At 36.0% G+C, this 15,213-nt stretch overlaps 1 protein-coding gene across 1 annotated transcript in view; it reads right to left on the minus strand.

Moving 5' to 3' along the window:
• Positions 1 to 1,642: 1,642 nt before the first annotated feature.
• The window catches only part of RGS10 (regulator of G protein signaling 10), a 28,044-nt gene continuing 14,473 nt past the window's right edge, over positions 1,643 to 15,213 (minus strand). Inside the window, exons 4-5 of the mRNA XM_088132152.1 lie at positions 13,732 to 13,875; positions 1,643 to 7,653 (exon numbers count right to left, since the gene is read on the minus strand). Of these exons, the coding sequence (XP_087988278.1) occupies positions 7,507 to 7,653; positions 13,732 to 13,875 (291 nt within the window). The 3' untranslated portion in view covers positions 1,643 to 7,506. The remainder of the gene's footprint in view (positions 7,654 to 13,731; positions 13,876 to 15,213) is intronic.

Consider the following 15,213-nt stretch of genomic DNA (forward strand, 5'->3'; position numbering starts at 1 on the left):
TTTCCTGGAAGGCTCACAGAGCAATACTTTCTCTGTATACATTTTTTTTGGACTAACAACTGCATTTGGCTAGGGCCAAAGATTGCTAGTTTATTTGGGAAGTAAATTAGTGGATGAAGCACTTTCCTTTGAGGTAGTAGACTGAGCAAAGTGATGTTTTGCAACTATATGATTTGTACTTTTTAAAAATTTATAGTGTGTATACCCCACTGTCCAGTTTGAAAGTCTTCTAGAGCAATTTACATATTAAAACAAAGCTGTATCTGCAAATCAAGACAGAATGCTGAAGGAAAAAAGAATAGAGAATGGCAATGAAAATTAGCCTACTCAGTTGAATAAGAAACTGAGATCCAGATGCAAAAGCCAGCTTTGCTTACTCAAGTGTTTGGAATAGTTGTTTCCTCGGAGATGGAGTTTTCTACCTGTAAAATGAATATAAAACAATGACCTATCACCAGTTTGCCCTTGGAGGCTTCCCTGGGAATGCTGTGCTCTTTCCATAGAGGTGAATATAGACAAGTGTAATGTAAACGGAATGCATCAGCAGATCACTTTCTTACCAATGAATCTTTACAGCAGTGTTTCTCAACCTTAGCAACTTTAGATATGCGGGCTTCAACTCCTGGAATTGGGATAATTGAAACTGGGGAATTCTGGGAGTTGAAGTCCACATATCTAAAGTTGCTAAGATTGAGAAACACTACTTTACAGGCTACTTGCACTTAATGAACGATGTGAGCAACTCTTTCCCAGAAGTTGTGGCTTCAAAACAAGGTCTACCACTCTTATCTATATTTATCTAATAAATATTGTTATTTACAAGCTAATTTCATCCTACCTTAGAGGCTAACTACTTTTCTGAACTGGGAAGACCACTGGTAGTCAATTTACCAGACCTATCTATAACTACTGAAAATAATTCTGATTCTCTAGAGAGATGCAATTTGTTGTTCCTTTTAGAATACTCCGTAAACTTTGGTTGCCATCTTTTTATTGAGCCGCCTCTGCCTTTTTATTAGGAATGTTGTAATTTTATTATTGATGATATACCAACATTAAGTTTTTACATGTAGAAACTATTTATTGTAACTTCTTGACACACAGGGAATTTAGCAAATATAGCTTTCCCTACCATTTGCCTCTGTGTTAATAAAATCCAATATTGATTAAATTTCAGTGTAATAAGCTGCTGCCAAAGACATGTGAAGAGCAGAAGCAAATCTAAGTGTTTTCTTGTATTTAATGTCAGTTGGTGTATGTTACTTCCACCTTTACTTTCTGAGCTTCCCAAAATAATCCTAAACTGTGTCAATGCAAAGTGAAAATCAAATCATAAACTCAAAGTTCACAAATTAGTATCATGTTTCATCTGTTAATGCTGATGCTTTTTAAATTCTTTCCAGTCAGTAGAGGGTGCTGCTCAATTTGGCAAAGCATTCCTTTGTGTATTAATGTGTGTGCGCGTTATCAGGTATGCTTTAGGCTTCATCTGGCTATCTGCCTGGATTTTCTTAAAATTTATGTACTGTCTAATATGGTCATTTAAGTAATCATAATCCTCAGTCATTCTAACTCATCAATAGCATAATCAACTAAAATATCTGTTGATTAATTTGACGCAACACATCTTAACTGATGGCAATGCTACTGCATATTTATTTGTTAAAGTCAATATAATTCTGCAGCTTATTTAGACTTGAATAAGGAATTTAAAAAGATGTCTTGCAATTTGAATAAGAGATTATCACACTACTTTCAGCATACTAATTGTACTACTTTGACATGTTGATTATCAAAACATGTATACTTCGATATGCATTCATGTATATATCATAAATTATTTAATTGGCTAAAAGGCAATTAAATATTTAAACTGGTACATACCACTAGCATTGAAATATTCCAGTCAAAACTGTAAAGTTGGATTACACCAAATACCAGGTAATGCAGTTATTTATGTCCAAATGTTTCCAAGTACCTCTGCAAGTTTCCAGCAGGTCCTGAAGTCGATATACATAGTACCTCCTATTGTTTGTCAGCCACATGCAGTTTTGAGAGATATATTGCCTAGTTACAGGACTTTCATTAAGTGGGGGCACAAACAGCCCTTAGACCTGTCTACCCCAATCTGACATCCTCCAAATGTATGAAAATGTCTGGGTTGAAAATGTGGTGGGCATTAGATTTGAGAAACCATAGACACACCTATTCACTTTTAAGAAGTCATCTAAGTCATCTGAATGGTTCAGCTAGTAAGCCTTCCATTGATATACCTGCCTCTCTCCAAAGTTCTTGGAGCCAAATCTCTCAGTCTGCAGTTCCCAGCTGTCATACTATGTTAATTCATAGGGATCTGCACCTTCATATACTTATCTATTCCAAACTTCTGGAGCCAGGTATGTGCTGATTTGTAATTTTTTAAATAGGAGGAGCTCACCTAACTACAAGACAAAACAGACAATTCAATCAGTTTGCTTATGGGCAGATATCCAGTGTGACTGTGATGATTGTGGAGGGAGTATGATGAACATAGTTTAAAGCTAAATTGTATGAGCCCCAGATTAATTATATGATGCACTAGTATACTTCCTTTCCTTGTTTCCACCCAACATGGACATTTTTGTTCTCTGATCTTCATTAAGCTTTTTGAGTAACTGTATTGACTTCTCTGCCATCTTTTTTTTTCCTTATTAGAATTGTTTGAATGCTTTCAGTATTTCCATTTTAAAAACTTCCACCCATCTTGAATTTTTCTCTTAACCTTCTCTTGCCATGGAATCTTACTTGCAGTTTGTATTTATCAAAAGTTACAGATAAACATTTAACTATACTTAGCTTCCCTTAAAATCAAAAACTCAAGCATTGCATAATCACTTTCCCCAAAATTTCTGCTACTTCTTCCTCAACTAAGTCCTTCCCATTGATTAGTATCAGATCAAGATGGCCAATTCTCTTGGGCCATATTCAAACTTCTGAAACTTGTTCACAAGACACCAAGAATTTTCTGAAGAAAATACTTTTGTTTTTCCATTTATTTAATCCAGATGCTCTGCACATCTCTGCCAAATTCATTTGGATTTTTGAATGGGAGTGAATACTCCTTTTGCAAACTCCTTTTGTATTGCTTCTATTCCTTTTGAACAAACTGGAGTACAGCAATTGAAGGATACAATGATGGTGCTTGGACTCTCATAGATCATATGGGAAGTCATTTATTCACATTATTTTTTCCCTTTTCAGTTGTCTTCTGTGAATTGGAAGGATGGATGAGAAGACTACCTGAACGCTCCAGGCTCTTGAGCTTCCTTCTTACTTCTTCAAACTCTGTAGTGGTATGGCTGGCACTATATTATTTTTTACAACATAATTTGTCCCTACATTTACTAGTAAGAAGGGCTTTAAGTGGACTTAATAAATCTTGGAAATTGTTCTGTCACCTCCTTGCTCCTGAAATACAGCTTGCTTTCAAGCTGGTGGGTCTAGTCAGCACATATTTGTTTTCATTTCTCGTTATCAAGTACCATTTCTCATGTCTATGTCTTCTTGCAGGACACAGTTGCATTACTTATGTTCTAATGTCTTTCATAGTGTCGTTTATTCTTTCCTTGCCTCAGCAGTTCCAATGGTTTAAAATACCTTTTGTCTCTTGCTTCTGGTTATTATTCACATCCACTGGATTTGCTCCTTTATCTTCTTTACAGAAAATTAGTTCCACTGTTTCTGTTGTAGTGCATCCATTTCAGATGATAAAGGTTTATCTTCTCTTATTTGTTGAACTATGGCCATTTGATGTTCTTTTACTTCTTTAAAGACTACCATAAGTAGCACATGCTGCAAATATACGCCAGGTTGTTCTGAAGTGGAATGCAGACATATCACAAGCACATCTGGTCAGAACTGCAGAATCCTGGCTTTTCATCTTCATTTTTGTTTCCTAATGTAATGATCTGTGAGAATGTTCTTGAGAGACAGGAGGAGGAGGAGCCATAGACTAGGCAACAGTCAGATAAGAGGCAACTTAGTCTGCAGGTGGGAGTGTGGCGAATGTCTCAGTAGGAGCCCTCCTCAGTAGGAGCCCTCCTAGTTTCTTGGACTGTAAAGGCGAGGGGGGAGAGATGTACTTTCAGACTTGCAATATTCTTTTACTGTAACCTTACAATAAAGGTAGTGTTAGTAGTCATGGTCGGGGCTTCTTGTCTGGATTACATTGAAAGGCTGACGCTTAAGGAATAGTTAGTATAAAGACTTAAACATCCTCTTATTCCCTTCTTGGGGTCTCATGGTAGCCAACCATATACTGTTGACTTAAAAGGAAAATCTGTTAGGGATCCTTTCTTAAACTCCACAGGCAAATTCCTGTTAGTTCTCTGTCCATACACACCTTAAGTATTTTGCAGTTTCATTCATTACTTCTACCACCAACATCAATAGCTGTGAGGAAGCAACACAAAATTAATACTTATTGTCAGATAAGTACCAGTTTGTGATAAGATTATTAGCCACAGTTTTACTACTGGAGTCTTGAGTACCTCTTATTCTCCCATGGTGTTGGGACAAGGAGTAAGAAATCTTGCTGTCAAGAGATTCACCTAGGACACAGACATAAACCTCTCGATTTTAAGCTTGCATTCAGGAGCTTAAAGTGGAAGAGTCAAGGACACAGTTCAGAAAGGGAAGTTGGTTTTAAAACAGGTATCAAAGAAGCTCTGGTATAAAGATCAGCCACTGCAGGATTTAGCAATCAGGTCATATTTAATGGTTAGGGTAATACTGGCCTGATGGTAAATAGAACTTTCAAATATTTAAAAAGTTAAGCTAGTCAATAAAGAAGTCACACAAAGAAAATTTTTAAAAGTCTTTAAATTCTAAATCTCTTTCTCTCACCCTTACATGGTAACGGATTTCTTGCCATTCATTTATTAAGCCTTGGATGTAGAAGATACCTGCAGTCTTATATTGGTCCTATCTCATCTCAGGCTCTTGCTTCCAGCCTTGTTAGCCTTGGCCTCAGTACGTATGCAGGGCATTTTGCCTTTCCTTCTAGGAGAGTTCATACACCAGGCCATATCATACTAGCATTTGTTTCTGGCATAGAGTAAATGTGTGAATCCAGCTTTTATGGCTTAGCATGGTGTATAGATCCAATCATTTCAGCTTATTCAACTAAACATGATTAAAACAATGTTTTAATCGAGAGTTTAAGCTTGTTTATCATGAATAGTAAACCTAGCCTCAATTTGGTTCATGGAAAAAGGAAAAAATGGCATTTTTCCCATTTCCTAAATGTTCTTTGAAAACCCAGATCTTCTGCAAACATCATTATCTTTGTCAAATGTACATATTCTACAGGAGATTCCTGCTGCTCCCTTTATCCTTTAGTATAAGAGAAAGACAACTGGCAATAAAATCAACATAAGGCATAAAGGATATGTTTGTGGTGAAGGAATCATGGACATTTCTGAATGCACTGACAGGAAATTAATGCCTATTTCTACAAATGCTACTCTTGGATATAGAGTGATTTGTGGGAGCACCACATGAACCAGCAACTCATTGCTGGTTCAGCCACAATTCTTTGTATTAAGATGAAAATAGAATATAGCTGCTGTCTTTTATATATAGGCAGTTCTGACAATGTGACCCAAACATCTGTACCTCTTCCTAGTACAATGATTCCTAAACATCATTATATAATGATTGAGACTTCTAGAGATATTGCTAGGAAGAAAAATGGCTGGGTGCTATTTGCCCAAATAAACAACTTACAAATATTTAAAGAGTTAAACTGGACCATAAAGTAGCCCTCACAAAGAAGATAAAAAGAGTAACAAAAGAGAAAACGTTAGCCAGAATTACATTTCATATACAGAACTTGTAAATAAAGCATGCAAGCCAATTTGCTTTCCTTGTGTTTAACAGCATTGAAATTATTTTATGTGAAATGAATATTAAAACAAAATAATTGCACTAAAAAGTTTCTTTGCCTCAGCAATTCCAGCTTGAAAAAAGAGAATATAGTTATTTGATTGAGGTTTGCAATCATATTACTATCATTATTGTTCTTATACTTCAATTTTCTATATCTGACAAAATATTGAAAACTACACTTCAGCCCCAAGCATGAAGAAGGAATGTCCCAGACATAAACTAATACAAAACACTATCGTAACCTATTAACATCCACCATTTCATTGGCATTATCAATATTTGGAATATGATTCACAAAACATAGAACAGCAAAATTAAGCACAATTTCTCTCTAAATGCTTGAAAGTTCTTTCTTGCCATAAACTGCTATCTAACCTCATACTCAGCCCACATATTTTCATTAATTCCCTATTTCTCCCGGGGTCTTTCCATACTGATAATTCCTGCACAAAATTATTTCCAAGATGAAAAATGCCTCTCTATCATTATCTCAGCTGTGGGTTCTTGTGGGATTTGTCCATATTGTTTTACTCCTGAGAATTTTAAAGATATAGATATCTCTTCAAACAGAATATGCTGCAGTTGAAAATAGTTACCTTATTTTTAAATAGAAAAACATGCTACAAAATTGGTCCAGGAGGCACTTTTTTGATGACAAAAGCCCCAGCCAAATAGCTACCGGATCTTGATCTGATCCATCAATGGACTGGGTACCTAAAATAACATGATTAACTCATGTTCAACTCACACAGCTGTGAAAACATAAAAAGGATATTTCCAGAAAGTCTCTGTTAGACAAAACTCTACGAGGGTTTCAAAGTCTTTTATATTATCTCTATTTTCAAATTTGCTTTAATTTTAAAGCTACATTTATCACCCACCTTTACCACGATTTACAAAAAATATACTTTTAAAAATTAGAAGCAATTTGCAAGAACTTACAAATTCTTCAGTCTTTCAAGGGCTGTCATATAACTACCTTGATCACTGTACACGTAGTCCTCGACTTATGACCATTCGTTTAGTGACTGAAGCTATGATGGCGCTGAAAAAAGTGACTTAGGACCAGTCCTCACAACCATTGCAGCATCCCCACAGTCACGTGATCGAAATCCAGGCACTTGGCAACCGGCATGTATTTACATGATAACCATTTGCAACCTTCCCAGACAGCTTCTGACAAGCAAAATCAATGGGGAACTGTGTGATTCACTTAATGACTATGCAATTCACTTAACCATGTGATTCATTTAACGACCGCAGTGATTCACTTAACCACTGCAAAAAAGATGTAAAATCGGGTGCAGTCACGTTATGCCTTGCTTAACGGCTGCACCACTTAACATATGTTACGGTCCCTATTGTGGTCATAAGTCGAGGACTACCTGTATCTGGAAGCAACCACTGGCAAGAAACAGGTCACTGAAGCAACCAAAGGTAAGATTTCTCTAATAGGATTCTAGGATTCAAGCTTCTAAATGCATCTGTGTTAACCATAAAGATTATTCCTGAGAGCTGATTTGCTTTTCACTGTAGTCTCAGTAGGAACTATTGAACTATAGATTGTTGTTATTTGGATCATGTATTGTAAATTCTAGAAGCTCTTTTTGCTGCAGTCTGAGGATCAGGTGAATTTTCCTCCTCTTCTTCAGTTTCCTTCAATTTAAGAAACATATCTGATTTCAAGAAGCGGCTGTAGCTGTCATATTTCATGAGGTTGAAAATCTGAATGGAAAAGAAAAAAAAACAGTCTATTTGAAACCAAAGGCTAAAAACATTAAACAACAAGAAGAAAAGCTTTAGAAATGAGCTCCCAAATTAGTCAACAATAAATCTGTTAAAAAAATGCTAAAAAGAAAAAATATATATTCTGCTGCATAACAAACTTTCACCAGTTAGTGATCCTTTCAGACATGTGAAACTGATTTCCCAGAATTCACCAGCCACTATGATCACTACACAGAATTCTAGGAGTTGAAGTCCACATATCTTACAGAATCTAAAGATGAGGAAGATAATTATGGATTCTGCCTCTCAAATATTGCAAGTAAAATGATAGTTCAAGGATCTGTCAAAAGACTACATGAAAGACTATTTTTCTAACCATGTAAACCATCCAGTCTATATGCTGATTTATTGACAAACATTTGTTCTTCAAATTTCCTATCTCTCTCTTAGTAAGGATCTCATCAATTCTGTCTAACCACAACTTTTTTAGTCTTCCTTTTTCTCCCAACTCATCACATATTTTTCTGCAATATATTTGCTTTGCCATTTAATCCTCTTTCATTGTCTCTGTATGACCATACCAATTTAATCTACCCCTTTCATACTGGTTGCTCACTAACATTCATGCCTTTCAACCAGACTACATACTATTCCACAACCTTTATACCAGCAACTGTATGGCTTAAAATTTTCCAGCAATTTCCCCATCTTTAGCAAAGATTTTACTGAGGTTCATAAACTCACTTACTCATTTACCTACTCATTCTAATTTATATTTAAGTTGTAATCATTCACTCAAGAGCCAGTTTGGTGTAGTGGTTAAGGCATCAGGCTAGAAACCGGGAGGCCATGAGTTCTAGTCCTGCCTTAGGCACAAAGCCAACTGTGTGACCTTGGGCCAGTCATTTTCTCTCAGCCCTAAGAAGGAGGCAATGGCAAACCACTTCTGAAATCTTGCTCAGAAAACTGCAGAGACTTGTCCAGGTAGTCACCAGGAGTCAACACTTACCTGAAGGTGTGTGCGCGCACACACACACACACACACACACACACAAATCATTCATTCCATTTCCCCTATCAAACATATTTACCTTGGTTTTTAATACATTAATTTTTAGATTCATATTCCTTCTTGCAACACAGAATCTACGTAACATCCACTGCAAATTATTGAATTCTCAGCCAACAATATTGGCACAATGTACAAAAATACCTGCACATTCATACCCCCAACCAACACACTTCTAACATCACCACAAACAGTCCTTATTTCAGTTATCAGATCTGTTTTAAAATCCAAAATTAGTCTTTTGTATTGTTTGCTGTCATTAAGATGCCATCCAAATTTTTGCAGCCCAGATCTGGCAGCCCTAATCTTATACATTTATCCATAACTACATTAACAAACCAAGGGGCCATTACACATCCTTCCTGCTCAATCTAGAATCATTCTCTAAGCGTTCTGCTTATTCTCATGCATGCTTTCTTCCCATAATATACTACTTTTAACACAAAAAATCACGCAGAAAGCTTCCTCATTCAATCCTATTCACTTTCTCTACATCAATAATTACACTGTAAACTTTCACATTTGTCCGTGATCTGTTGAAGAGCAAAACATTGGTCTGTACATCTCCTGTCTGGCATAAAGCTGCACTGCACCACCCCAATTTCTTCAATCAAATTTCTGCCTAATGCCTTTCCAGGCTTACTTAACAAATTAACTGTCAGACTGTTCATGCATTCATTTGTTATCTTTTCCTTTATACAAGGGAATCTGTCTTCATCTACATTAAACAATTTGCATGGCCAGTCCATAAACAAACCATATTCTTATTTTAAACTTTCTTCAAGTCATCTACACCAGTATGGCCTTATCATTTTTCAACATTCTTGCATTTATTTCCTTCTTAATCATTTTCTCAGACAACAGAATATAAACATTTATAGCATTAATTTCAGTTCTACTCTTCAACATCATACTTATCAGCCACATACACATCTCTAAAATACTCCTTCCAGCATTTCCCTATTTCAGTTTCATCCCAAATAATGCCATTGCTTTTAGCCTTAATCCCATTCACTCTGCTGGAGGATCCTTATTTATTCCTTTTAACCCAATTCTAAAACCATTTTTTATTTTTGACAGAAATTACTCTCCATTTTCTGCCTCTTTTATCTTAACTGGCTAATTTTGACTACAGGTAGTCCTCACTTATCGACTGCATTAGGGACCGGCAACTCTGTCACTAAGCAGAGAAGTCATTAAGTATGATGACACATGATTGCACCAATTTATGATGTCAGTTCCTGCTGGGTCATTAAGCATGTCATGTGACCACAACTTGTCACAACTTTCTGCCAGCTTCCCCATTGATTTTGCTTGTCGGAAGCTGGCTGTGAAGGTTGCAAATGGCAATCACATGACTGAGGGGATGTTGCAACTGCCGCAACTTCAAGGACCAATTAATTGTAAGTCTTGTTTTTCAGCACCATCATAACTTTGAACGGTTGCTGAACAAGTAGTCAGTAAGTGAGGACTACCTGTATATTCTTTGCAACTATCTTTTTTCTACATATCATTATATTTTTCTCTTCCTAATTTTTGTAACAATCATTTATTTATTTATATTTCAAATTTAGATACCGCCCATCTCACAAAAAAGTGACTCTGGATGGTATCTAAATACTCTTTTCTTCATACACAGCCTTTTTCTGTTCATCATTGCACCAAGCATTCTTTCACATATTTCCCATTAGTGTTATTCCATACACTAAATAGTTTTAATTACATATATACTACATAAATTACTGATGCTTCAATATACTGAGTACTACATATAATGCCATAATCTCACCTGATTATGACACTGCTATTAATTCTTAAAGAAACTTCAGGCATAATAAGAGGCCAAGATAAAGATGGTTATCTTATGTCATATATTGCTGCTGAAAAAAGACAAAACAACATATTCCTAAACAGAATGAAATTATTTATAGACAATAGACAAGATAAGCCAAATGGAAATTTACTTTATTAGCACATAATCAGTAGATTTAATCCCATGGTAAACCCACTAACTTTGTTCTGCTTAGGATCTAATTGGTCTTGGATCATAGTCTTAGTACACTGTTACATCCTGGAGTGTCCACGCTATGCGCAACTGACAGCATTCATGCAACCCACATGAAAGTCAAAATCTGTCAGTGATGTACAAGGTGCACCAAAAGTCAGAACTCATAGACAATTTATTATATAAATTGCATCAAATGTTTGAATTAGTTGCCATTTTCTTCTAAACATTTCCTTACTTGTTTGATGTATGATCAAATGCATTGTACGATACATCATTAAATGTATCATTACATAATGATGCATTGTACAGTAACATTTTCTCTGAAAAAATATTAATTAATAAAACATACTGTGATTGGCCTATGGGGCCTGACTTTTGATACACCCTATACAAGCCCGGATGTGCTAAAAAATAGAAAAAATAATCCATCTGTTTGTTATTTGAATTTGTTGTGAACATGCACAGCTCTTTGTCAAAGCAACATTACTACATAGCTAGAAGTGCTGTCATTTTGACAGAGCCATGAACAGCTGATTTCTGCAGTCCCCATGGTCTCTTTACTATTCTCCTGGTTTTTGGAAAAAAAAAAGTTGGGCAGAGAATCTGCTCAACTCAGTCCTTCTCTACCATTATCCTTCCCTCTCTCCACGTCTATCTTGCTTGCTTCATCTCTTCAACAAAACAAGCAGGTAGGTAGGCTGCTTGACCTAAGCCTAGAAAGCATTACAAAGTGACCCACGGTACCAACTGCATATCATGTTGTTGTACATGACACAAACTTGTATATAATTCTCCAGTTTGAGAAAGTGGTTACTAGCTAAGATAATCAAATGCTACTTTTTGAGGCAGATAGGGCGGGTGCTGGCTGAAGTCCTCCTTCAGCATGAGACCAATTCAAAGCAAGAGTACACAACTGTAACCTCAAGCCAGCTGGCACAGTGTTTTGCATGATAGCATACTCCCAGGACTTTTGCCCACAGTTTAGCAATAATAGTCCTCATATAATTAGCTGAATATTTAGGATGCGCCCCCAACCACAGATTATATATGGATTTATAACCTTTCCTGTTACGCAAAAGGATTTTTTTCCATTTGATTAGAAGATCCTTTAAGAGACACAAAGTGCTTTGCTTATTTTTTTCTTTTTTAAAGTAAGTCACTATCATTTTTTTACCACAGCTACAAGAACTCAGAACTCAAAACAGCTTTTAAATTAGCACACATCTTTGTGTGTCAATTAAAATACCATGATTACTAGGTTAGAAACTTAGTGATGTCTGTTTTCAAATCATCAAGTTGTCCCCAAGCTTAATTTAGTTTAACTGAAGTCTTACATTTCTGGCTTACCATGCAGTGACTAGCAAATAAAGGTATAATGAGGAAACTAAACTATTATATTCAACCATATAACATTTTGCAGTTCAAGTCCTTTAGAAACATTCACCAGGACAACAAGCATATGTAGCAGACACCTATCGTTAATACAGCCCTGGTTTAGACATAAACTAATTTCTACTATAATTTGTTTGCTCTTTGATTACTGTAGTGTATGAATCCACCCATTTTAAGTAAGAATTGTATACAAAATAAGAAGCCACTATGGCTTGTTCAGTAAGCCATGGATAAAGAAACCATAGGTTAGAATTATTTCTGAGTGAAGCCGCTGCGGTATATTCAGCAGTCATATGTTGAAGTCTTTGGGAAATGCTGGCAGCAGTAAAAACTTATTTTTAAATACTCTTTTAACATAAAGAATTTACTACATAAAGAATATTAAACATCAGTAATTCAGGAGAATTTTCAGGCCATGAGCCCTCCTAACTGATTGACCTGACACCATCAGCAGGCTGTTTATTTATTTATTTGCAGATATACATTTAAAATCCACCACTAGGCATGTGTTCTTGTGATTTAGGGTGTGGATAGAATGCAAATTGGCCATTTTTAAAATATACAGCACATTAGTATTTCCTATTACTAAGACTGTTCTGCAAAAGGAAGCAGAATTCCTTCAAAAGAATATACGTGCTTACTAGGGGCCTGCTCAATTACCTGTTAAATTATCCAGGCTTGCTCCTCCTTTCCTTCTACATCAGTGTTATCCAAACTTGGCCACTTTAAGATGAGTGGACTTCAACTCCCAGAATTCCCCAGCCAGCCATGCTGGCTGGGGAATTCTGGGAGTTGAAGTCTACTCATCTTAAAGTGGCCAAGTTTGGACAACACTGTTCTACACTAAGATGTTGGCTGCATTGGAGAATTAATGATAAGGGGAAGGTGGCAGGACACAATGATATATATATGTGTGTGTGTGTGTGTGTGTGTGCGCGCATGTATGTATTGGACTATACCCAAATCTAAGCAAGAGGTAGAATAGATCTAGATTTGGAGAAAGAATGGGACAATGTGGAAGAAATGTGGTGATATTTTTGAGTCAGTGGAAACATTAACTTGTACACAGTGATAATATACATTAACTGAAGTATCATGTGGCAAAAACTAGGTGGGACTGAAGTAATTTATAAATATTCAGTAGTTTAAATGCATAAATAATTAGAAAGCAATGTCAGCCAGATTCTTCCAAATGAAAAGCATTAAAATTTTAAGAGAGGACAGCAACTTTAGAATATATCTTTGTCATGCTTGCCCAGAGATTTTTAAAAAACAATTACGTTCAGTGCATTATGTCATCAACTGTAGCATTTGAAATAAAGGAAAAATGTACTTTACAAAGTAAACATGCATTAATTTCAAATTATTTCTGAATTTTAATGTTAAGTTCATTGATAAGTCATAAATACATTCTTTCCTAAGCGTTTTCACTTGTCAAGTTCTTTTCTTGAATGTTAACTCTAACCCTAGACTTAGGTATCCTATTGGGAGAAAAACATTGTTTTTAGAGCCTCTTCTAAATCTATTGTTACTGTGAATCTGTCCTGCTACCAGCAGTCAGTTGTTCATCTTTCACAAGATAATTAAGGAAATTTCAGAATTTTACCTGATCTTGAAGTTTCTGAAACATCAGAGGGTGAGGTTTTTCCAGTATTGATTCATCCAAACGAGACTGCCCTTCTACATTGACTTGATAAGAAGCTTTATTTGACAAGAAATTTCTGTAAATTTCATTTGCCTTTGCTTGCATCTATGAAGAGAAGGACATATTTACTAAGCACACATGTCATTTCCCCTACATTGCAGATGAATAGGCTTGGATCTTAAGAACTTTTTGCACTAATTGAATATTATTCCATTTAAGCATGACTTCCGGTGGGGACAATGGCGGCTTAGTCATCTTTCTGCGAGAGGGGAGATGGCACCGCAGCTAGATTGATTGGCTGACCAAATTGCTCTGGATTAAGGAGGAAGTGAGGAAATCGTCCCGTATGGTCTACGGACAGCTGTTCCTTGAATGCTAATCATGGAGACAGCAGCTTCAGCAAACAGCTTTTGAATTGAGTGGCCAGGAGGTGGGGGCTCCATCTTTGTTCGAAGCTGCAGTGCAATCTTTTATGGACACTAGAGCCAACCGAACCTCATTTCTAAACACTGTGGATCGTAACTATTTTTGAATTTAAGAGAGACCTTCCTTTGCGACAGATAAGTAATTATCTTGGGGCTTATCCTTATTTTTGTGACTATATTTTAAAAAAGAAATAGAGCTTTAATTTGAATTTGATTAATTCTCAAAAAGCAGGAGGAAAATTGAAATTTAAAAGAGACTTAACAGTTACTTATTATGAAAAGGGAAGATTCATTTGTTAGAAGTTTATTTTTCTATGAAACTCCATATGCAATAACAAAGTTTGCCTTTTCCATGGGAAAGTTTCTTGTTTTGCTAGGTGGTGCATGTTAATTGGTTGAGTTCTTAAAACAGAAGAAGACTCTAATTTGTTCCTTATGTGTTTCCTCTGACATGTGCCTGAAGTTTTAGCTTGAAAGGCACGTGCCTGCAATTACAGCGTGAAAGGCACCAGAGGGCATGAACTGTCTGCTTACTTTCACTTATATAATACCTATGGTTGTTTGCTCTGGGGGAAAAAATAAGAAGAAAATAGTTAGAAGAGGTCCCTTGAAGCAGTCGTTAGAAGATAAAACGACTCCTTTATGCTCATTTCAATCAATGTTTGATGAATTAGGAGCTAAATTTAAGTCCTTTGAAAAAAAGCTAAAGCACAGATTGGATAAGATGGTTAATTTTGAAATGGAGGTGGAGACTGACTTGAAAGTGGATTTGGAGTTCAAAAAAAATGCAGGACTCTGAAGGTGGTATAAACAAAGATGCTGTGGATTTGAAAATGGATTTAAAAATGCCAAAGGACAAGAGTGATGTGGAAAAGGATGCCAGAGTAGATTTACAAGTGAAATTAATTGATGTTATAATGATTAAAGAGGACATACAAATAATGGAAAAGAAGAGTGACTCAGAAAGACTTTTTATCTTGGATTTGCAAAAGGATTGTGCTGAATCAGTGAGATTGTT

The sequence above is a fragment of the Python bivittatus genome, unplaced genomic scaffold (assembly GCF_059951505.1).
Source record: "Python bivittatus isolate LINGU-HERP-01145 unplaced genomic scaffold, Pbiv_v1 ctg000980_np1212, whole genome shotgun sequence".
Classification (NCBI taxonomy): domain Eukaryota; kingdom Metazoa; phylum Chordata; class Lepidosauria; order Squamata; family Pythonidae; genus Python; species Python bivittatus.